Raw genomic sequence first — 23,043 nt, 5'->3', positions numbered from 1 at the left:
CGGCGGGAGGTGTAGAGGATGCGGATATGTTCGAGGAATAGGAGCAGATGGGGGAAAGGAATGAGATCATAGAGGATCCGCGTGGGGGACGGGAGGCGTATACGGAAGGCGAGGCGGAGTGTATGACGCTCAAGGATCTGGAGGGACTGATAGAATTTGGAGTCCTCTCCAGGCTCCTGCGCCAGCCTAAATACTGCTTGGCGCGTGAATATGGCTGGCTCTATTTGCAGTCACGTGTCGAGCGGAAGGGAAGAGGTCCGCGGATGTAGCGACCTCTTGCGGCGCCGTGGACGCCTCCTGGTGGTCTCTGGGAAGCGTCTGTTTCCGGGACGACCGACCAGGCTGACCCCTACTCGGTCTGGGGCCCGCTGTACCGGTCTGCTTCGCGGGAAGCGAGAGTTGCAGGCGCTTAGTCTGGACACAGTACAAAGAGCTCAACACGCCACTCTTACCGGAACGAAACTGTGAGATAAAGATGCACTCGGCTATCCGGAAAGTAAGGTCCTATCAGTCGCGAAATAGAAACCACAGTGAAAGTCAAAAATGTACCCTCCAGGTTAGCCGAGAGCGCTAATGCGCTGCTTCCTCGACCCGGGTGGGCGCGCCGGCCCCGGATCGAATTCATCCGGCGGCTTAACGACGGAGGCCGGTGTGCCGACCAGCCTGGATGTGGTTTTTAGGAGGTTTTCCACATCCCACTAGATGAATATCGGGCTGGTCCCCACGTCCCGCCTCAGTTACACGGCTCGCAGACATCTGAACACATTCTATTCCATGGATTACACCTGACACAGATAGTTGGGGTCCACTAATTCTGTCCCTTGGGGGGAGGGGGGGGGGGCAGGGTGGCGGTAGGAAGGGCATCCGGCCCCCCTTCAATTAACCTTGCCAAATCCGATTAACCATGCTGACCCTGCGTCATTGTGGGAAAAAGGCACAAGCACAAGACAAGTGAAAGTCAAAAATGTGTTATTTTCAACAGTTTGCTACAGCTTCAAGCTTTGTCGTACCATTGTACCAACTTTCCTATGTCTTCGCCATCGAAGGCAGCCGCTTGTGCTTTCTACAACTTCTCCACACTGGTGAGCAGTCCGTTGTCTGGCCCAGAATGTTGTCTTCATAGGCACCGATTTATGTGACTAGAGATGAACGTCAGAGGGAGCCAAGTCCAGGCTGTATGGAGAGTGATCATACACTTACGATCGAAAACGCTGAAGGAGCGTTGCCATTGCCCTTGCTGTGTGCGGCCGAAAATTGTCATGAAGAAGGAAATGCACGAGACGTACTTTATCTGGGTTGCATGAAATCAGGCCAAATTTCTCAGCTGGCACCCATACTTCGGGGAGACACTACTGTTCCAGGCATCTTTACGTGCTCACTGTGTGCTCGCAACTGAAAAGAGTGCCGTGACGTGATCGACTGGCACACTAGAGACACTGCCCAACACAGCTGTGTAAAGGTTCATAAGATTTTCTCTGCCGTTTCCATCTCGCAAACATCGGATCTTACTTTCCGAATAGCTCTCGTAATTGTAATTTCAGGAGTACCCCCAAAGAACTGTGAAAGGGACATTTATCTTTGCAGTATATACAGGTTGAGTCACTAACTATTGCCACCAAGAATAGTTCCGAAAGTATGATAGGAGCTGAAAAGTTTGTGGAACAAAAGTTGCATGGGACAAGGGCCATAATATGATGTTGGTTCCTTTTTGCTAGGTGGGTTCGCTTCAGAAATATGAACATCAACTTTTTTTGGTTTTAAATCGGATGCTACAGTTTGGTACTTATTTTCTGATAGCGGTTACCGAGGTGAATGTGTAACAGTAAGGTCTTTGATGCCCGCCCGGTTGACCGTGCGGTCTAACGCACGAATCCGCCCGACGGATATGTGTCGAGGTCCGGTGAACCGGCCAGTCTGTGGATGGTTTTTAGGCGCTTTTCCATTTGTCTCGGTGAATGCGGGTTGGTTCCCCTTATTCCGCCTCAGTTACACTATGTCGGCGATTGCTGCACAAACAAGTTCTCCACATACGCGTACACCACCATTACTCTGCCACACAAACATAGGGATTACACTCGTCTGGTGTGAGACGTTCCCAGGGGGGTCCACCGGGGGCCAATCGCACAATAACCCTGGGTTCGGTGTGGGGAGGCGGAGGGGTGAAGTGGACTGCGGTAGTCGTCGTGGGGTTGTTGACCACTGCGGCTGCGATGGGGATGGAGAATCTCCCGTTTCTAGGTCCCCAGTTAACATACAATACAATACAAGGTCTTTGATGGTCAACGAAGGTCACAAGGTGGCATGAACGTCGATTTACAGAAGGTGTTCGAAGCGATGACCATTGGTATCAATGCAGTGCTGCAATCTTCTTATCATGGTTCAAATGGTTCAAATGGCTCTGAGCACTATGGGACTTAACTTCTGAGGTCATCAGTCCCCTAGGACGGAGAACTACTTAAACCTAACTAACCTACGGACATCACACACATCCATTCCCGAGGCAGGATTCGAACCTGCGACCGTAGCGGTCTCGCGGTTCCAGACTGTAGCGCCTAGAACCGCACGGCCACCCCGGCCGGCTTAGTTTAAGTAGTGTGTAAGTCTAGGGACCGATGACCTCAGCAGTTTGGCCCGTTAGGAATTCACAAACATTTGAACACAAACAACGTCTTCTACGAATCCTCAGAAGAAAAAATTCAGAGGCGTCAAATCTGGCGAACAAGCGGGAACGATTTGGGAATTGTCTCTGCAACTTTTCTAACCATCAGCGAAAAATTTGTCGGGCACCCCACGTGTTAATACCACATTCTGTTTCTTGTTCCTAAAGGTATTCCTCCCAATAACAGATCTAATGCTTCTTGCAGGAGTGTGGCGTACTTCCTTCCATTAAGATCTTCTTCGATGAAATAGGGGTCTTTAATTCTGTCCTCCAGAACCCCACACCATACATTCATCGACCACGGTTTTGGTGTGCGACTTGCCGCAGACAACAAGGATTTTCAGTTGCCCAATAATGTGTGTTATGCAAATTAACATTTACATGGTTGTTGAATGTAACCTCGTCGGTAAATGAAATGAAATTAATAAACGTGTCACCCCTCTGAATCTGAAGTTGAGCCCATCGACAGAATTATACGCGACGCATACAATCCGTACCAGTTAATTCTTGGTGGAGACCGATATGGTAAGGACGATATTTATGGCGATGCAGAACACCAACAACCCTACTCTGGCTCATGCCAGATTCCCTTGTGATTTGACGCGAACTAACACAAGGATCTCGAACCACAGTGGTAAGAGTACCAATTTCCGTTTCCTCATTAGTAACTTTTCTTGGACGGATATGTTACCGATGCGTTAAAGATCCAGTTGCTCTCAATTTATCATACACATATTTAAATTTACGACGTGTAGGGTAAGTACGTTGAGGATATCTTTCAGCGTATAAGTCTCTAGGTCTGACTGAATTTCGTTGGCATTCTCCGTAGATGACAGGCATATCGATCTGTTCTTCGAAGGAATACATCATTCACATTCGATTGATTCGTTGATACTAGTCTTACCGTTTCTATTAGTGTTGTATTGCGAAACCGTCGAATGGTGCTTATATGTCAATGTCACGTTAGAGGGATACGCCTTATTCGGCGCATATTTGGTATTTGCACGATATACGAAAAAGAAATGTGAGAGCATGTGCTTCGGTAAGTGCCGAAGTAATAAGCAATACCACTCAATCCATGATAAGAAGATTGCAGCACTGCATTGATACCAATGGTCATAACTTCGAACACCTTCTGTAAATGGACGTTCATGCCACCTTTTTTACCTTCGTTGATCTTCAAAAACCTTACTGTTACACATATTTGGGTTTCTCTCGATAGCCGCTATCAGAAAATAAGTATTATGGCACTCCTGTGTCCCATGCAACATTTGTCACACTAACTTTTCAGCTACTACCATACTTCTGGAGTTTATTCTAGGTGCCAATAGTTAGTGATTGACCCTGTATATTGTACATCTAGTGGATAACATCCGAAACTCCAAGAGGCTATTCGCAGATGGTGCAGGTGTCTACATAAATGTAGCAACCCCAGAATACTGCAGCAGAGCGCAGAAAGATCTGCAAAGAATCGATGATTTTTCCAGGGACTGGCAGTTGATCCTAAACGTAAATAAATATGTGAAGACATCAACTACACTGCTCTGCAAAACTTAAGGGTGAGGTAGATAAAGTAACACAACGCATAAACTACTCAATGGAAATAAATGAAAATGCGGTGGCATGTCGCCAGTTGTGCGTAGAATGTTCAGCGTTACTATAGCACACAATAGGACTGGCCCGGCAACATGAGCCAGTTGGAGGAACGCGAAAAAAGACAATGTGTGTCAGCGAGCAGTAACGGGGCACTTAGGTGGGTTTCTTCGTTACAGCATGGCCTGAGACATCGGCTGGATGGCTACACACGGCAAATAATCATTAGGAAACGGGAGAAAAAGACGAATTGTGACGTGTGTAGCTCAGAAGTTTGGTGTTGCTCACGTCATTGTTTCATGTGGATGGGAAACGTTCTGAACCACGGGCACTGCTGTGCTGCCCGGAAGAGAGGAGGCGGTCGATCACGGTCAACTACAGCAGCAGTAGGCAAGGAGGGACCCTCTCCGAACAGCTGGCGCAATTGCCACAACATGTAACATGATTGCAGGGCATTCAGTCTCATGCTCCACAGTGGCTCCATGTGGTTGGTCTCTTAGCTCGACGACCAATATGTTGTGTTCCGTTTGTAACGCCAGAAATGCATATCCTCCTATTTCCATTTATTGTACTATAAAGATTTGTTACCTGAAGATATGACATTTCCGTATCTTTATATAATGTAATTGTTTATATATATATATATATATATATATATATATATATATATATATATATATATATATATATATGCATTTATGTCGATGTATAATTGGTTTGTTTTGTAAATATTATTTGTATTTTTATGCTGGGCCTGGCCTAGGGAAAACTATGCTATCAAACGATTACATCGATAGGTCGTGTGGAGAACCAAAGTGTTTAGGATCTTTGGTACTGTTAACTCTGCCGCATGGAGTGCGGGCAGAAAGAGTCTGGCTGGAGTAGGGCGGCTGAGCAGGTGTGTTGTGTGACGCTCCCGCGAGTTGCCGCGCTTTCAGGGTTTGGCAGCATGTAATTGCGCTCGACTTGCTATGATAGTTTCTGACACGGTGTCGCGGACGGGAAGCATTAGCTGGCGCACATCAAGAGCCCGTTTCGCCTGGTGACCGTGTCGAGAAGAAGGCGCGCCAACATCCTGCTTCTGCAGCAGCGACGGCCGACAATGACTGTGACTGTCGCCACCTCCTCGACCGACGACTTTAAACCTTCAATCAACCAACAAGGAAGGCTACAATATTTAGATTACACAAGCACAAATTAAGAGTGCGAGTTTTGTTACCATATTTTAGCTTACCTGTGACTGCAGCTCAGCTTGGTACGTACTAAATTTTACTATTGTTGATTGTTCAGAATCATTTAATTCAAGTTCAAAGTTAAATCTCTTATTTCTAAATTGCATAGATTCAAGTAGCTTTCGAAATGATTGTTGAGGTAGCCCAAGACTAACCTTATTTTATTGAATTTCGCAGTGCTTCAGAAACAAAGTTCACTATTAATTTCAGTCACTAAATTAACTTTCAATAGCCGGCCGCGGTGGCCGTGCGGTTCTAGGCGCTGCAGTCCGGAACCGTGGGACTGCTACGGTCGCAGTTTCGAATCCTGCCTCGGGCGTGGATGTATGTGATGTCCTTAGGTTAGTTAGGTTTCAGTAGTTCTAAGTTCTAGGGGACTGATGACCTAAGATGTTAAGTCCCATAGTGCTCAGAGCCATTTGAACCATTTAACTTTCAATTTTCCGGTTTTATCAATTCTTTTGCTAAATTAAGTCAGAGTGTAGCGAAATTTATTACTTCTGACAAACATTCAGTTTTCACACAACACGTGTCAACCTTCCGTTGCCACGCTTTTAGTGCTAATTATATGTGCAATAACCTTTGTTTTTTCAGTTATTTTAGTAGTTGTCCATAGGACTGGCGACCGTAATTTTCCCCAAATCTCAAATATCTAATTAACGCCAGTTAATTGTTAACGTAACGACCGCACATGTACTTTCTTCATTAACTTTACCCCTTTTCAAAACTAATGTCCACCTGTTTCATTTGCATTTTTCCTTTCATTTAGATGTAACCCTTTCCTCCCTCTTTACCGACAGATTAACTTCGGTGACGATTGCTTTTCCCAGATTTCCATTAGGTACAGGCGGTTTAAGTTTTCACTGTCATTAAGGTCGATAAGTGAGGGGGAGGTTACACGTTCACACCCGTACATCGATCGCACCGTTTGCGATGGCGCCATGAGCGTAGGAGTAGGCTTGCGTATTCTTCTCGGATGAGCGTAAATTCAGTCTCAGAAGTCGTTCATGTTGTACCTCCATAGTGCGAGGGATTCCCATGTAATGCACCCAGGAATATTGTCGAACATGACAGTTTGGTGGTCCAGGTGTTATGGTGTGGGGAAGTGTAATGTTGCATAGGTGTACTGACTCTAAATCTTTGAACACGGTACACTCAGCGGTCGGCGTTATTGTGACACTGCGCTGCTTCCCCACGAGCGTCTTTCCAAGGTACATTCGGCCATGGCTTCATTTTTATAGATGAAAAGCCGCGACCGCATCGAACAGAGAGGGTGAGGAGCTCTCCGAACTGGAGGGTATTCGGCAAACGGACTGGACTTCCCGCTTCGCTAACTTTAATCCCAGCGATTACGTATGGAATGCGTTGAAGTACTGCAGCACATCCTTATGCACCAAGGACCATCCAGAAGTTGTCAAAGGCGCTGGTGGAAGAATGGTGCGCCCTACCGCAAGAACTCCCATACCAACCTTGTCGCCAGCAACGGAACATGTTGCTGAACGTGCGTTGCAATCCATAACGATCACAAACCTTGTTATGAATCATGTCACACCTTTTGTAATGTCCAGGGAATCATAATAAATCGCCGTGACTTCGAGTGTAATTATTATATTTGAACAAAATTGTCATTTTTGTTCGCGTTACTGCGTATTTCTCCCAGATACCTTCTATATTATACACTAGCATTTCTTTCTACAGATGCTCCAGAGTTCATGCTTGGCAGAAACACATCACATGAACGTTACTTTCTTCCATAAGTTTTGCACTCACTAATGGTGACAGATCACTGTAATCAATAACCAACCTCAAATATCTAGGAGTAAACCATCTGGAGCGACCTAAATTGGATGACCACAAAACAAAAGGAGAGACCAGCTTGAGATTCATTGTAAGAACTATAAGGAAAAGTACTCTTCCACGAATCAAGTGGTTCACAGAATTCTTCGACCGATTCTTGAGTACTACTGATCAGTCTGACATCCTTACCAGGATGAATTAATAGAAGAAACAGAGGAAATCCAACGAAGAGCGACGCGTTTTGTCACGAGATCGTTTAGTTCACGAGAACGTCACTGAGACCCACAACAAACTAACTGGCAGACGGTACAAGAGAAGCGTCACAGAAATTTTGAAACTGAAATTTCGAGAAAATAAACTCGGAAAAGAGTCGGGGAATACGTTACTTCCTCCTACGTACATCATGCGAAATGGCGACAACGAAAAAAATCTGAGAAGTTAGTGTTATTACGAAAATCACCAAAAATCATTTTTTCCACGCGCCATTCGCAAATGGAATAGGCATGGCGGGAAAAGATAGTGGTAGTTCCACCAGAATCGCCCTACCACACACTTTAAGGGAAAGATACCCCTAACAAAAGATAGTAAAAGAGTATTTTGTGAGGGTTTCATGCGTCTTACCCGTGAATTTAATTTGTTAACTATCTTGAGTTTTTTATGTTTTTCATATTTGTTTATGTGTTTTTAAATCGTTGACTTTTAATCTGTCCATCAATACTATCGTGGTGAGTCTGTATTTTTTTAAGTAATAGATCCCTGGGACACAATTTAACCACAGATGGTGTCTCTGATATGGGCGGTAACTTCGTCTGACTGATGTTACTACGTGAATTAAGTGTATTATCCACTATCAGTGTAATTGTTCTATTATTTTCATATGGGGTAATTACTTCGGTTGTCATCCGCAGCGTAGATTGCTATCCAAATGACACAGCCGAAGCCCACCTCGTAACTTTACTTCAGCATATATTTATATTTTTATAGTTTCAATAATATTACAGTTATGCCTGCAGATTTTTATAAACTACAAAACGTTATCATACAGCAATCGACTGTGTATCAGTTGGTGGAAACTGATCCAAGCTGTAAAGCAGCTTCTACCTAGGCACACTTGAACAAACAAGCGTAACAAGAATAATTTTAACTTCTGTTTTAATAACTAGTTAATAGTAATTTTAAAAGAAGGTGTTTCGAGATCTTTTATCGGCACGTAACGGGAATAGTGATGTAATTAAATGCACAAATAATTTTAAGTAATAAGTACATGAATACAATAGTGACAGCTGTCGGTGCTAATTGTTAATTATTCAGCCAGTCCTGTCAGTCTAACGGTGTCCTGGCTGCAGCGAAGTACACAGAACTATGCATTATGGGACACGAGGATTTGGCGAGTTACTCTGTATGTTGTGGTTTTCACCTTGGCTTGCCGATGCATCGTTCATCTCGTCCCTCACATACATGGCAATGTTTTAGAAAGAGTACTTGTTCAGCAGGTATAGGAGACATGTAAATAAACTTTCATCGAGGTATGTTGAAACACGATATTTTTGTTACAATGCACCTGCTGATATACTTAATTTTATTTTTGTATAATTTTAAATTATATGAATGCCTTCACAGATCTAAAGATCTTCTAACCGAAACCGGTCAACGAAAATAAATTCTATTTACAGGTTTTGGCTAAGAACTTTACCTTCTATCAAGTAACCATCAACATCAGTTCTTAATCATACTCCTCGAACAGCTGTAGTACGAATCTGGCGCTGTAACAGTGTCAGTTATCTTGTTGGAAGATTCCATCGTTTATAGGGAAGATATCAAACACGAAGGGATACAGGTGGTTCACAATAACGTTTATGTAGTCCACATCTGTCATCGTGCCTTTGATTACTACCACAGATCGCATGGAAGCCCGGGGGAATCTCCGTCAGGTATAAACTGCCCCCACTGGTCTTCATCCGCCGCGAGGTGCATGATTTGAGCAGCCTGGATGACGGCTTATCTGGACACAAATATCGCTCTACTGGAATAAGAATCGCGATTCATCCGACCAAGCGACAATCTAGATGACCACGCACGTGACCATTGCGATTCTGTAATTGACGATGTCAATGAGTTAGCGTGGGAGCAAGTAGGAGACTTCTGCTGCATAGCCCCGTGTTCAACATTGTGCACTGAAGTGTGAACTGCGAAACATTTCCGGCTGCATTTACACTGTATTCTACCGTCATATCTAACCAGACCGCCGCCTGTCCTCCATTACAGAGCGGGCAAGCCTCCTATCCGCACATTCTGTGATAAAGGATGGACGAACGTGATCTTGTAGCCTTCTCGTACTTTTATTGTCTTTCAACCATTTTCCGTTGATGATGGGTGACAACAGCACTCGCCGACCATCTTCGCCGTTTCTGTGATGCTTGTTCCCTTGCGCCGGCTTGTAGAAATGCAAGTCTCTTCTGTCTGTGGATTTCTCCACGTGCAGCTTCTATCGTCGCTAGAATGACTACCAATTCGTCTCTGCTCCTTAATGTAGCGCGCACGCGACATCAACACACGACATTCGACCTCGCGGTGGGCAGTGCCCATAATTTTGTGGATTATCGGTCCACATCTCTCTTTTCTTTCGGGCTATAGTTCAGGATTTCTTGGGTAGTCCTTCGTCCCTCTCTCTATTCACAAGCTGTCTCCAAATCTCTCTGTATTCAGATATTTCCTAATCAACACCATGTACAATCAACTTTTCGAACATCTTCACTCTTTAGGCAACAGTTCACTCTCCTCCTGAATCTCATGCCTGCTGCTTTTATCTTGCTACAGTGGCGGATACAGAAAAATCTCATGGAGGGGACGCTAAAGATATCTTTAGCTGCCTTCACTTTTACCATAATACGAAAAAAAAAATCGAGTCACATGCAAAGTTTAAGAAAGTTTCATTTAAGCTGATTATACACATTGTTGTTGTTGTGGTCTTCAGTCCAGAGACTGGTTTGATGCAGCTCTCCATGGTGCTCTATCCTGTGCAAGCTTCTTCATCTCCCAGTACCTATTGCAACCTACATCCTTCTGAATCGGTTTAGTGTGTTCATCTCTTGGTCTCACTCTACGATTTTTAACCTCCACGCTGCCCTCCAATACTAAATTAGTGATCTCTTGGTGCCTCATAACATGTCCTACCAACTGATCACTTCTTCTAGTCAAGTTCTGCCACAAATATCTCTTCTCCCCAATTCTATTCAATACCTCCTCATTAGTTATGTGATCTACTCATCTAATCTTCAGCATTCTTCTATAAAACCACATTTCGAAAGCTTCTATTCTCTTCTTGTCCAAACTATTTATCGTCCACGTTTCACTTCCATATATGGCTACACTCCATACATCTCGCGGTTAAGGCGCTCAGTCTGGAACCGCGCGACTGCTACGGTCGCAGGTTCGAATCCTGCCTCGGGCATGGATGTGTGTGATGTCCTTAGGTTAGTTAGGTTTAAGTAGTTCTAAGTTCTAGGGGACTGATGACCACAGATGTTAAGTCCCATAGTGCTCAGAGCCATTTGAACCATTTGAACACTCCATACAAATACTTTTAGAAACGGCTTTCTGACGCTTAAATCTATACTCGATGTTAACAAATTTCTCTTGTTCAGAAACGCTTTCCTTTCCATTGCCAGTCTACATTTTATATCTTCTCTACTTCGACCATCATCAGTTATTTTGCTCCCCAAATAGCAAAACTCATTTACTACTTTAAGCGTCTCATTTCCTAATCTAATTCCCGCAGCAACACCCGATTTAATCCGACTACATTCCATTATCCTCGTTTCGCTTTTGTTGATGTTCATTTCATAACCTCCTTTCAAGACAATGTCCATTCCGTTCAACTGCTCTTCCACGTCCTTTGCTGTCTCTGACAGAATTACAATGTCGTCGGCGAACCTCAAAGTTTTTATTTCTTCTCCATGGATTTTAATTCTTTTGTTTCCTTTACTGCTTGCTCAATTATACACGTATACAAGACAATGCCATCTTATCATATAAAAAATTTAGATTTGTGGTTCTCTTCCTTAAATGATGAATTCTATGCGCCAATTCTTACCGGAAAATTGGTTAATTACTTCGTCAACAGGACAATCAATGTCAGGATGAGTGTTCAAGAGAGCTAAGCCATTATGTCGATGCTCCTTCATTGTCGACTGCAGCCATGTCTTTGTAAGCCTTGATGTTGAAATACTTCTTTCTACTGTAGCAGCAGCTCCAGGTAGAAATCAAATATTTTGTACAGCGCGTACAAAGTAGGATAGTCAGATCTAGGACAAACAGACAACGCTAGCACAAAAGAATCACGATCATTAAATCCGTTTATGTTCCTTTGCTTGTATTGAAGAATCTCTCCCATTAGTCTCTTTTGAATCACAAAACAATAGAATATTCGCGACTTTTCTCGAACAAATGCCAGAGATCACTAGAATGGTTGCAAATTTTCTCGTAGGTATGTATTAGCTTCAGTATCTATGTGTCAGACAGAAATGTATAAAATATCGTGACGCGGACGCGCGTGCTACATAGGAAAGTACAACTACTCCATAACTCGGTTCAGTCGAGTCGACTGACGAAAGAAACAAACCAACAGGATGCGAGCTGATTGGCGGGGGCGGCGTGGGTGGCAGCCCCACAACGTAGGGGGGGGGGGGCTGCCCCCCCCCCCCATATGTATCCGCCAATGTCCTGCTATCATCGTTTTTTAATATACAACTAGTTCCCAGAATGAGATTTTCACTCTGCAGCGGAGTGTGCGCTGATATGAAACTTCCTGGCAGATTAAAACTGTGTGCCTGACCGAGACTCGAACTCGGGAGTGCCCGAGTCTCGGTCGGGCACACAGTTTTAATCTGCCAGGAAGTTTCATACAACTAGTTGATTATCTGGCGTTGCCCAGGTACGTATTTATTCCAGTCTTCTGTTAGCCCTCAACTCCCCCACCCCCACCCCGTCCCTCTCTTCCTCCCACCATTCTCAGCCCATCTCTTCCTGCCCTTCTCCCTGTCCATTTGCTCTTCTGGCCTCTCTCTGACCATCTGCCACTCCCCTTCTCTCTGTCCATACCTCCATCCTGCCTCTAAGTCCCCCTCTGTAAGTTCATGTCCCTCTTCAACTCTGTAAGTTCATATCCTTACCTCCTCCCCTCATCCCTTTCTCAGTCCACTTCGTCCTTCTCCTCTTTCTCTCCACTTTCTCTTCACTCCCTATCCAAGTCCATCTCGTCCTTCCCCCTGCCTGTCCACCTCCTCCTCCCCACCTTCTCCCACCAAGTTATCACCCCCACCACAATAGCAGGCTGCTGGTTCTTATCCTCACAGTATATATTTCCAGATAGTAAGTAATGGTTGAAATCAATCCAGGAGTTTAGGAGGAGCTTTTTTCCCACCACTTTGCTAATGTACGCACATGTTACATGTATTTAACATGTGGCACACAAATTTGTACATATATTTCACCCGTATTTGTAGCGAATTTTAACTTCCTGTTTCGTTTTTACGCTGCTCATTGTTTATGATGTCATAATCCCTGAACAATATGTCTTACAGTGATATAATTTTGTAGGCGCATTTAGCAGCATATGTGGATACTTTCTGGGAAACTGGTTGCAGATAGAGTTAGTAGCAGAGAAGTAATAAATTTAAAAGTCATGCATGATGCAGCAGATTCTCACTCATCTCCTGAAGTTTTACTTCTTATTTATTTACTTATTTTCGAGTTCCATGGATCCTTGACGCCAGTGTATCGCTAGAATGTAGAAAGTGTCAGATTATTATAACAATGACCGTATGTAAATGGTCATGAGCCCTCTCTTACAATCCAGACATATCTATACAGGTGCAAGTGGTTGAAGTGTTCAAATAACAACATAGATTATAGTAGTAATGATGGTTACACAAACAAATTATAAGACATACAATTGATATAGTGGTACATAGTCATTTCTTATACGAATGCTTAAAACCAAATAAAACTTCACTAATTATTACACATTGTCAAAAAATTCCTGGGAAGAGTGGAAGGAACTATTCAAAAGGTAACGTTTCAGTTGTTTTTTAATTTGATTTTATCCCCAATGACTGATCTAACAAGAACTGGAAGTTTCATCTTGAATAATGTGTTCCTTTCTGTGCAATGGTGAGATTTTTTTTATCTTTGTGAAGAACTCGATTACTTCTTGTATCATGATCATGATATGACATTCATTATTTTTCCTGTACATTGCCTGATTATTGCTCACAAAGTGCTTTGTCAATAATAATCACACAATATGCTGGAAAAAATGTATTGGCATGGCTTGGTGAGGATCCCCATTTGTTTGAATAAATTTCTGCAAGTGCATCTAGGGTGCACTCTACCAACAATTCTGATGACTCTCTTCGGTTCAATAAAGATTTCATTTTCTAGTGACTGATTTCCCCAGATCATGATGCCATATATCATAAGTGAATGGTAATATCCAAAGTACGCAGTGTCAACCTCAGTAGCGTTTGAAGCTGCATGAGAAGTTCTTCCTGGATGCAGGACGTGGCATAGACCTGTAGCAGAGCAAGTGGTCCACGGTTTGCGTCTTCACAGTCGTAGTTGATAGTGACCACTTTACAGCCCGGTTTGTTGAGATTACATCTGGCTATTCGAACTCCAGAGAGTAGGCCACTGAGACCCTGTCATGTATGAGGAATAGTCATAAAGACTCGGCTATCACCCCTGAAAAATGAAGTTACTTACCTTTTAGGATTCCGTAACTCAGTCGGAGAAAACGGAACCCTTACAGGCTCCTTTTGTTGTTCGTCTATCTGTCTATCTGTTTGTGTTGTGACTTGGCAAGACAGCCAAATCACAATGAGAGGAAGCCGAAAGGCACGCGTTAAGCTCACGCAGATTGGCGTGAGGTCTGGAACAGTTAAAAGAATTAATAGTAGCAAATAAAGTACGTAGTTGATGTAATACTTAACTTTAATCCACAATTGTAGAACATCTCTCTTGACGGTACATGTTATAACCACAGTATAAAATAATATCAAACGCTATGGCGCCTTGCTAGGTCGTAGCAAATGACGTAGCTGAAGGCTATGCTAACTATCGTCTCGGCAAATGAGAGCGTAGTTGTCAGTGATCCATCTCTGGCTAAGTCGGCTGTACAACTGGGGCGAGTGCTAGGAAGTCTCTCTAGACCTGCCGTGTGGCGGCGCTCGGTCTGCAATCACTGACAGTGGCGACACGCGTGTCCGACGTATATTAATGGACCGCGGCCGATTTAAAGGCTACCACCTAGCAAGTGTGGTGTCTGGCGGTGACACCACAGTTTGTCTGTCTGTCCGACTCTTAAAAACCCTTATTCTCAGGAAAGGATAAACATGTCAACATGAAATCGGTGTCACATTCTAAGGTCTACGGAGTAAAAAATTGAATTTTCTAATTCAAAGCAATCAAGAGGCAAATACATTTACGTCACATATTCCCAAACTCACTCATCAAAACCTATAAGGTACTTCCTATTGACTAGAATCATGAACTTTGGCAAGAATCAGGGTTTTGAGATAAAACCAACGGAAGAAATCCGAAACTGGTTAATCCAAGATTATATCAAACGATAAAATTTTTTGGTCATTTGCCAACCGGTGTGGCCGAACGGTTCTAGGCGCTGCAGTCTGGAACCGCTAGACCACTACGGCTGCAGGTTCGAATCCTGCCTCGGGCATGAATGTGTGTGATGTCCTTAGGTTAGTTAGGTTTAAGTAGTTCTAAGTTCTAGGGGACTGATGACCTCATATGTTAAGTCCCATAGTGCTCAGAGCCATTTTTTTTGTCATTTGTTGTCCAACTGTCTGTCTTTCCGCCTGCTAAGACCCATTTTTCTCAGAAACGGGTAGACATATCAAGTTCGAACTTAGGTCACGGTTCCTTGGCGGTGTAGCAAATCTGACCTTCCAGGTCAATGTGAAAAGTGGCTGTCCTATTTGCTGTTATAGTTCTGAGTTTGTTATGAGCCACAAATATGAGTTAATTTGTAAATTTGTGAGCTGTTCCCAAGCCTTGTAATATCACATCAACATTGCCTTTATACAGTCGCGACCTATTATATGTTAGAGAACAGAGATGTTGGTCAGAGAGGTCAGGGTTACTTTGGCAGAATAGAGTTAACCTGTGCTAGCAGCAACTGTGTGGTAATGCACATGGTTTGAAATGTACTGAATCTTAACCTGCCCTGGAGTAGAGGCTCCATTATTTGGAGCAATTTTTGCAATATGATGTTTAAAGAGAGACATTAAACAGAAGGATTACAGTTTCGTAAGAGTGAGAAAAGGTAACATTTAAAGGTAAAGTGGTTTCATATACTTGTAACTACTTAGTATGAAGATTGTTATAACAGTGCTTATGGTTTGGATTTTGTAAGGTTTTTTGTAGTGATGTAATATCATTCTGTCTATCACTGCATTGGAAAAAGCTAAAGAGAAATTTTACTAATTAGTTGATGAGTGAGAAGTGTGGAGAGTTTTATTCTTGCTGTGACTTAATGAAACTCAGTTAAAACTTGAAGTGTCGATTCAGTTATTTTTTGTCGCTGAGATTTTTGATTTGCATTCATGATTATGTTTCACTGCTCATGCCAATTGCACCATTGCACATCCTGAGTTGTGTACTGATTAACATTTCTGAGTACTGATGAAATCCCGTATTGCATTGCACATCGCGAGTACGGTGAGTGAGACTTAATTTTACAGTCAGATCATTAATTTATATACACAAAAAAAAACAAAGGTTGCAGCGCAGATGAGCGGTCCATTACGCACAGGTAAGCCACAAATTTCATTATCATTGCAGTTCATATTCAGAATCACGCACAGTAATAGTCAGAGTGCATTTACCCGAATAATAACAGTGTAAATTCAGAGGTTTAACGCGAGTGAAATATTTTATGAAAGTGCTACACTGTGATTTGAAACAGATTTAACAGATAGGGTCAGATGTGTTTTATTCAGTGATGATTTGTTGTGCAATTACGGTAGTACTTCTGGTACAGTAATTGTTATCTAAACTAAAAAAGATTCGCAACGTTCAGGGCCAGCATTCAACACAGTCACAGAGTCACAGCCACAGAGTCAGAGAGCGTACGAAAATTTTATTGAGAACAGGTTTATTTCTCGCGGATTTATTGTTTGATCGACCGATTACTCTGGATTTCACATCATGTAGCCTGAGCGTCTCATATTTCCACCTCACTCTTCAGATATTTACAATCAACATTTCCCATTTATTCAGCTTTGCATATTTTAGTCTGACTTCACAATTATAGGGGTATCAAAAAATTTTAAAGGATACTTTCAAATGCAATCTAAGGATATAGCTGTTTATGTCACATATTTTGATAATCGCAAACTGAATAGGGTACTTCCGCTGGCCTTGAATAATGACATTCGGGAAGATGAAAGGCTTCACAGTACAGGTAAAGCGAAAAATCTGAAACTGATAATTTTTAATGTCGTCGTCGTCGTCGGCTGATACTCGTATCCGAGTTTTCATTTCTCTCCTGAGATTTCCTTTGTCACGGTTCAGGCGTGGAAGTGTCGTTGATGGCTTAGCAATCCAATCCTAGCGTGGAACAGGCGGCCACAGACATTACAGCTGATGGAAGGTGGAGGACGTGGCTGAGCCTGGAGGAGTTTACGTCTCTGGCGTTTGTCATTCTCCATTCTTCGACGTTGCAGCTCAAAGTTTTGAAGAGCATTTGAGGTAACTGAGCGCCAGCGACTTCGGTCTTCTGCTATTGTGGACCAGTTACTCGGATCGATGTTCAAGTTTTTCAGATTTTTCTTGTACTGATCCTTATAACGTTTGAGAGGGGCACCTCGTGGCCTTTTACCTGTGCTCACTTCGCTGTACAGCATTTGGCGTGGAAGTCTGTCATTTTTCATCCGCTGGACATGTCCAACCCATCTGAGTTGATGCCCAATGATAAGAGCTTCCATGCTATGCATTTTTGCTCTCTCTAGAACAGCCGTGTTGGATATGAAGTCATCCCATTTTAGGTTCATGATATATCTTAGCTTCTGTTGGTTGAAGCGTTCTAGTTTCTTCAGATCGCAGCGATACAACGTCCAGGTTTCGCAACCATATAGCAGGGTGGAAATGACTACAGCTTTGTACACCATCAGTTTGGTGTACAGTGTTAGGTCTTTATTCAGGAAGACACGCTTTGTAAGACGACCAAATGCTACATGTGCAGCACGTATTCTATTCTCCACTTCTTTTCCAGATGAGCAGTTGGATGACAGTATGCTTCCCAGGTAGAGGAAATGGTCCACTTGTTCCAGGAGTGTATCATAGATGGATATGCTGAAGTCAGGAACGGAGGAGCCAGGAGTTGGCTGCGCCATCACCTTTGTCTTTGAAATATTGATGGAGAGACCAAATCGTTCGTACGCCCTGCTGAAGGAATCAACTGACAGCTGCAACTCTGCAGGTGAATGAGCTGGAGAGGCATTGTCATCAGCATACTGCAGCTCTGTCACACGAGTGGTACTGGTGAACCTTTTTGAATGGAGTCTGGACTGGTTGAATAATCCTCCATCAAACCTGTACTTTAGTTCTATTCCTGCATTGTTTACGGTTGTCTCGTAAAGCATAGCTGCCAGATACAATGCAAATAATGTAGGTGCAAGAACGCATCCTTGTTTAAGCCCACTTGTTATTGGGAATTCACCAGTCATTTCATTCTGGCAGAGGACCTGTCCAGTCATATCAACGTGGAGAGCTTCAATCAGGTCAACAAAATGTTCAGGGCAGCCGAAGCGTTTTAAGACCATCCACATGGCTTCTCTGGGAACTGTATCAAAGGCCTTTTCTAGATCGTAGAAAACAAGTAGTAAAGGCTTTTGCTGTTCTCTGCACTTCTCCTGTAGTTGTCGTGCACAGAAGATCATGTCAATTGTCCCTCTTGAAGGTCGAAACCCGTACTGAGACTCAGGTAGTATAGTCTCTGAAAGTGTCTGGAGGCGATTTAAAAGGATTCTTGCAAAAATTTTTCCAGTGATAGAGAGTAGAGATATTCCCCGGTAGTTACCACAGACGCTTTTGTCGCCCTTTTTGAAGATGGTGACAATTGTGGAGTTCTTCGAGTCAGCTGGTACCTTGCGGGTTTCCCACATTAATATAATAAGTGCGAAGAGTCTAGTTTTTAGAGGCAAGCCGCCACCCTCAATAAGCTCCATCGGGATGCTGTCAGGTCCAGGAGCCTTCCCAGGTTTCACACTCTTGAGTGCCTTGCAAAATTCTTGAAAAGTTGGAGGATCAGCCAGACAGGGTTTTGGAGGGTGCTGTGGGACATTTTTGAGAAAATCTCCAGCGGCAGTAGAAGGGCTGTTTAACAGTGAGCTGAAGTGCTCTTTCCAACGATTTAAGATGTCCTGACTTTCAGTAAGAATGGTGGAGTTGTCAGCAGCTTTAAGTGCTCCTGATGATGAGCGGATAGGTCCATACAGCTCTTTAATACCAGCATAAAAGCCACGCAGGTTCCTTGCATCAGAAAGATTTTGGAGTTCTGTGGCTTTCTGTTGCCACCATTTGTTCTTGATTACTCGTATTTCACTTTGACATTTCTGCTTGAGTTCTAGAAAGTGTGCTTTCTTTTCTGCGCAGGATGGATCTTGAGCAAGGGATAGGTAAGCATCCCGCTTTGCATTGATGATGGCTTGGATTTCTCCGTGGTTGTCATCAAACCAGTCACTTCTTTTCCGTGCACTACAACCAACAACATTCTCAGCAGTTTCTTTGATGATGTTCTTTAATGTGGTCCATTTTTGTTCGACGTCATCTGTGGTTGCTGGAGCTTTGTTAAGTTGTTCGGACAGTATGTCTTGGAAGTGTGAGCGAACATTTTTGTTGTTCAGGTTGCTTATGTTGAATTTTCTGCGTGGTGGGTTTGAAAAGTGGGATCGTGGCTTGCGATACTTTGGTACTCTCAAACGGCTGACTAAAAGTCTATGGTCCGTCCAGCACTCATCGATGTTTAGTGCTGCTTTTGTGATGAGAATGTCTTTCTTGTCACGCTGTCGCGTAATAACGTAGTCTATAAGATGCCAATGTTTGGAGCGTGGGTGCATCCATGTGGTCTTATAGCGGTTACGCAAACGGAATTGGGTATTGGAGATGAAAAGCTCGTGCTCAGCACACAGACCAAGAAGTAGCAACCCATTTGCATTGCAGTTTCCCACCCCTTGTTTACCCATGACATCTCTCCAAAAACGGTTGTCCCTTCCCACTCTGGCATTGAAATCACCAAGTAAAATTAATTTATCTTGAATGGGTATTTTAGAGAGAGTACTGTTCAGTTGGTGGTAGAACTGATTCTTTGTGTCTTCATCACTGTCTAAAGTAGGAGCATATGCAGAGACGAAGGTGATGAATCTGTCTGAACCAATGGGTACTCTAAGAGTCATCAGTCTTTCATTAATTGAGACAGGTGTAAGTCGAAGATCTTTCACTATTTTCGTTTTTACGGCAAATCCTGCACCATGGATGCGTGGTTCTCCTGCATCCTTTCCCTTCCAGAAGATGGTGTACCCTGAACGTACCTCACTAATGTGTCCCTCACCTGAGAGTCTTGCCTCACTCAAGGCAGCTATGTCTATATCTAGACGGGCTAGTTCTTGGGTGATAAGAGCAGTTCTTCTCTCTGGTCTGTAATTGTTCACGTCCAGGAGGGTCCTGACATTCCATGTCCCTATTGTCATAATCATTTCATTCTTCTTTTGTTTACGTCCGCAGTATAAGGAGTGACCTACTGGGTGCGGATTCCCAGCCCGGTTCAAGTGTGACTTCCGATGTTTAGCCCACATTTTCTAGGGCCTTCCCCATTCAGGGTGGGCAGCGGTCATCCTAAATAGGCCTGCCCAGTCGCAGGTGCAGGACCGGATTCCCGAGTAGTCACACGGGTTCTCAGGAAGGCGACCATCACACACCTGCCGCCAGTGTGCAGGTCCATACTAGTAGCTTCCAGCCTCACTCGGAGCCTGCTACCATCGTCCTTATCCCATCGCCATTGGTCTTTAGAGAAAATGACAGGAGAAATTGCCATTTGCGTGAATTTGTTTAAGGTGGATTACAGCTTGCGAGGAAGTGACCCACACACTATGATTCTGGAACAATTCATCACGGCACATATGTATGTGACATGTGACTTCCGGTACCAGAACTGCAACGAACTGCCGCGAGCTCAATGATGGCTGAGCGGCGCCTTTACAGCCAGTTCCTCTGGCATGACCTCTTCCGCCTCCACGATCTTTGAGAACCTGGGATATAAGATTCTTCTTCCGCTCGCTTCGCCGTTGGGTCGGAGGGTAGATAATAGATACTAGAGAGGAAAGTGAAAGACACCCTTGGGCCTCGGAAACCTAATACCGTTGGGGTCGAAGAAACCAAGAGTTGGCCGAGGGGGGCCGGATAGGAAAGGAAACAGGAGAAGCCTGACACAAGTAAGTGGAAGTAATGCCAGGCTTAGCTAAGGGCCCGTGTGGTTGCCACCCACATACTCCCAAGACGGGAGCCCCCTGCGGACAATTTTTTTTTTTTATTTTTTTTTAATGATACCACACGTAAAAAAATATTTTTTGCCATTTGCTATCGATCTACAAAATGAAAATTAAAACATTCTCGGAAGTATTGCAATTCCAGAGATATACAGTTTAATCATCCGGAGATCGAGAATCTCTATTATTTTGGCATGTTATCGGTCCTTGTAATTCCAAGACTTCCGAGAATATGTATTGAAAATGCATGTATTCAATCCTGGTGCAAGTCGAAACTTCCCCGCCTCCGTCCCGTAACGCGCTATTAGATGAGGACAACGCAATGACGCAGCCCGTTGATAAAGTGAAGTACCGAATTTGAAGTAGAAAACGGAGCAAAACCCATGTTATGTTGGTGGAAGAGTACACAACAGTGCATCACTGTCTAGTTGGTGCAGTCGCTTCCCTGTGTCGTCAAACAAGTCTGAATGACGGAGGATGAACAGCAGACCATCTCACCGTTGGCATGTTATCGGTCCTTGTAATTCCAAGACTTCCGAGAATATGTATTGAAAATGCATGTATTCAATCCTGGTGCAAGTCGAAACTTCCCCGCCTCCGTCCCGTAACGCGCTATTAGATGAGGACAACGCAATGACGCAGCCCGTTGATAAAGTGAAGTACCGAATTTGAAGTAGAAAACGGAGCAAAACCCATGTTATGTTGGTGGAAGAGTACACAACAGTGCATCACTGTCTAGTTGGTGCAGTCGCTTCCCTGTGTCGTCAAACAAGTCTGAATGACGGAGGATGAACAGCAGACCATCTCACCGTTGAGATCTGGTCACGCAGGAGAAGTAGAGGCCCTGGTACTCGAAGATTCGCGTATCACAACTTAGGCAATAGTGGAGAAACGGAAAGCCAATCATGGTTAAGTTCACAACATTTGCACGAATTTTTTAACACGACAAAGGTGTCGCTGAATTACGTGACTGCACACAATCATTCAGAAAACCCTCCAAACTGAGCCATAAGAGGAAACTTAGGATTGTCTGGCAAATTCAGAGACCTTTCTGATCCCAATAATTACCACTGAGTAGGGCTGGGTGTACCACTATGACTTCAAGATAAAAGATCAAAAGTGAAAGCATGAGGACTGACAACAGCCGAAAAGCGCCAAGACCCAACCATCATCAAGCAAGGTGATGGTGAGCGTCTTTTGGTACTGTCGTGGTGTGGTTCTAACGAAATATGCAATTATCAAGCTGTAATAACTTCGACCAATGACTGGGGCGAAGACTCCGCCAATTAAATGCACGACGACAAAAGATGGCTGCTGCACGCTGGTCTGGGAGCATATACTACACTACTGGCCATTAAAATTGCTACACCACGAAGATGACGTGCTACAGACGCAAAATTTAACCGACAGGAAGAAGATACTGTGATATGCAAATAAGTAGCTTTTCAGAGCATTCACACAAGGTTGGCGACGGTGGCGACACCTGCAACGTGCTGACATGAGAAAAGTTTCCAACCGATTTCTCATACACAAACAGCAGTTGACCGGCGTTGCCGGGTGAAACGTTGTTGTGGTGCCTCGTGGAAGAAGGAGAAATGCATACCATCACGTTTCCGACTTTGATAAAGGTCGGATTGTAGCCTATCGCGATAGCGCTTTGTCGTATAGCGACATTGCTGCTCGCGTTGGTCGAGATCCAATGACTGTTAGCAGAATATGGAATGGGTGGGTTCAGGAGGGTAATACGGAACGCCGTGCTGGATCCGAACGGCATCGTATCACTAGCAGTCGAGATGACAGGCATCTTATCCGCATGGCTGTAACGGATCGTGTAGCCACGTCTCGATCCCTGAGTCAACAGATGGGGACGTTTGCAAGACAACAACCATCTGCACGAACAGTTCGACGACGTTTGCAGCAGCATGGACTATCAGCTCGGAGACCATGGCTGCGGTTACCCTTGACGCTGCATCACAGACAGGAGCGCCTGCGATGGTGTACTCAACGACGAATCTGGGTGCACGAATGGCGAAACGTCATTTTTTCGGATTAATCCAGGTTCTGTTTACAGCATCATGATGGTCGCATCCGTGTTTGGCAACATCGCGGTGAATGCACATTGGAAGCGTGTATTCGTCATCGCCATACTGGCGTATCACCCGGCGTGACGGTACGGGGTGCCATTGGTTACACGTCTCGG

At 44.0% G+C, this 23,043-nt stretch overlaps 1 protein-coding gene across 1 annotated transcript in view; it reads right to left on the bottom strand.

The window, feature by feature from the left end:
* LOC124598308 overlaps window positions 1-20,048 on the bottom strand; it is a 50,246-nt gene extending 30,198 nt beyond the window's left edge. The window contains exon 1 of the mRNA XM_047135992.1: window positions 18,728-20,048. Within this exon, the coding sequence (XP_046991948.1) occupies window positions 18,728-20,048 (1,321 nt within the window). The remainder of the gene's footprint in view (window positions 1-18,727) is intronic.
* Between the last annotated feature and the right edge of the window lie 2,995 nt (window positions 20,049-23,043).

This window comes from Schistocerca americana, chromosome 1 (genome assembly GCF_021461395.2).
Source record: "Schistocerca americana isolate TAMUIC-IGC-003095 chromosome 1, iqSchAmer2.1, whole genome shotgun sequence".
In the NCBI taxonomy this organism is placed as follows: Eukaryota; Metazoa; Arthropoda; class Insecta; order Orthoptera; family Acrididae; genus Schistocerca; species Schistocerca americana.
This window is presented reverse-complemented; position numbering and strand designations above follow the sequence as displayed.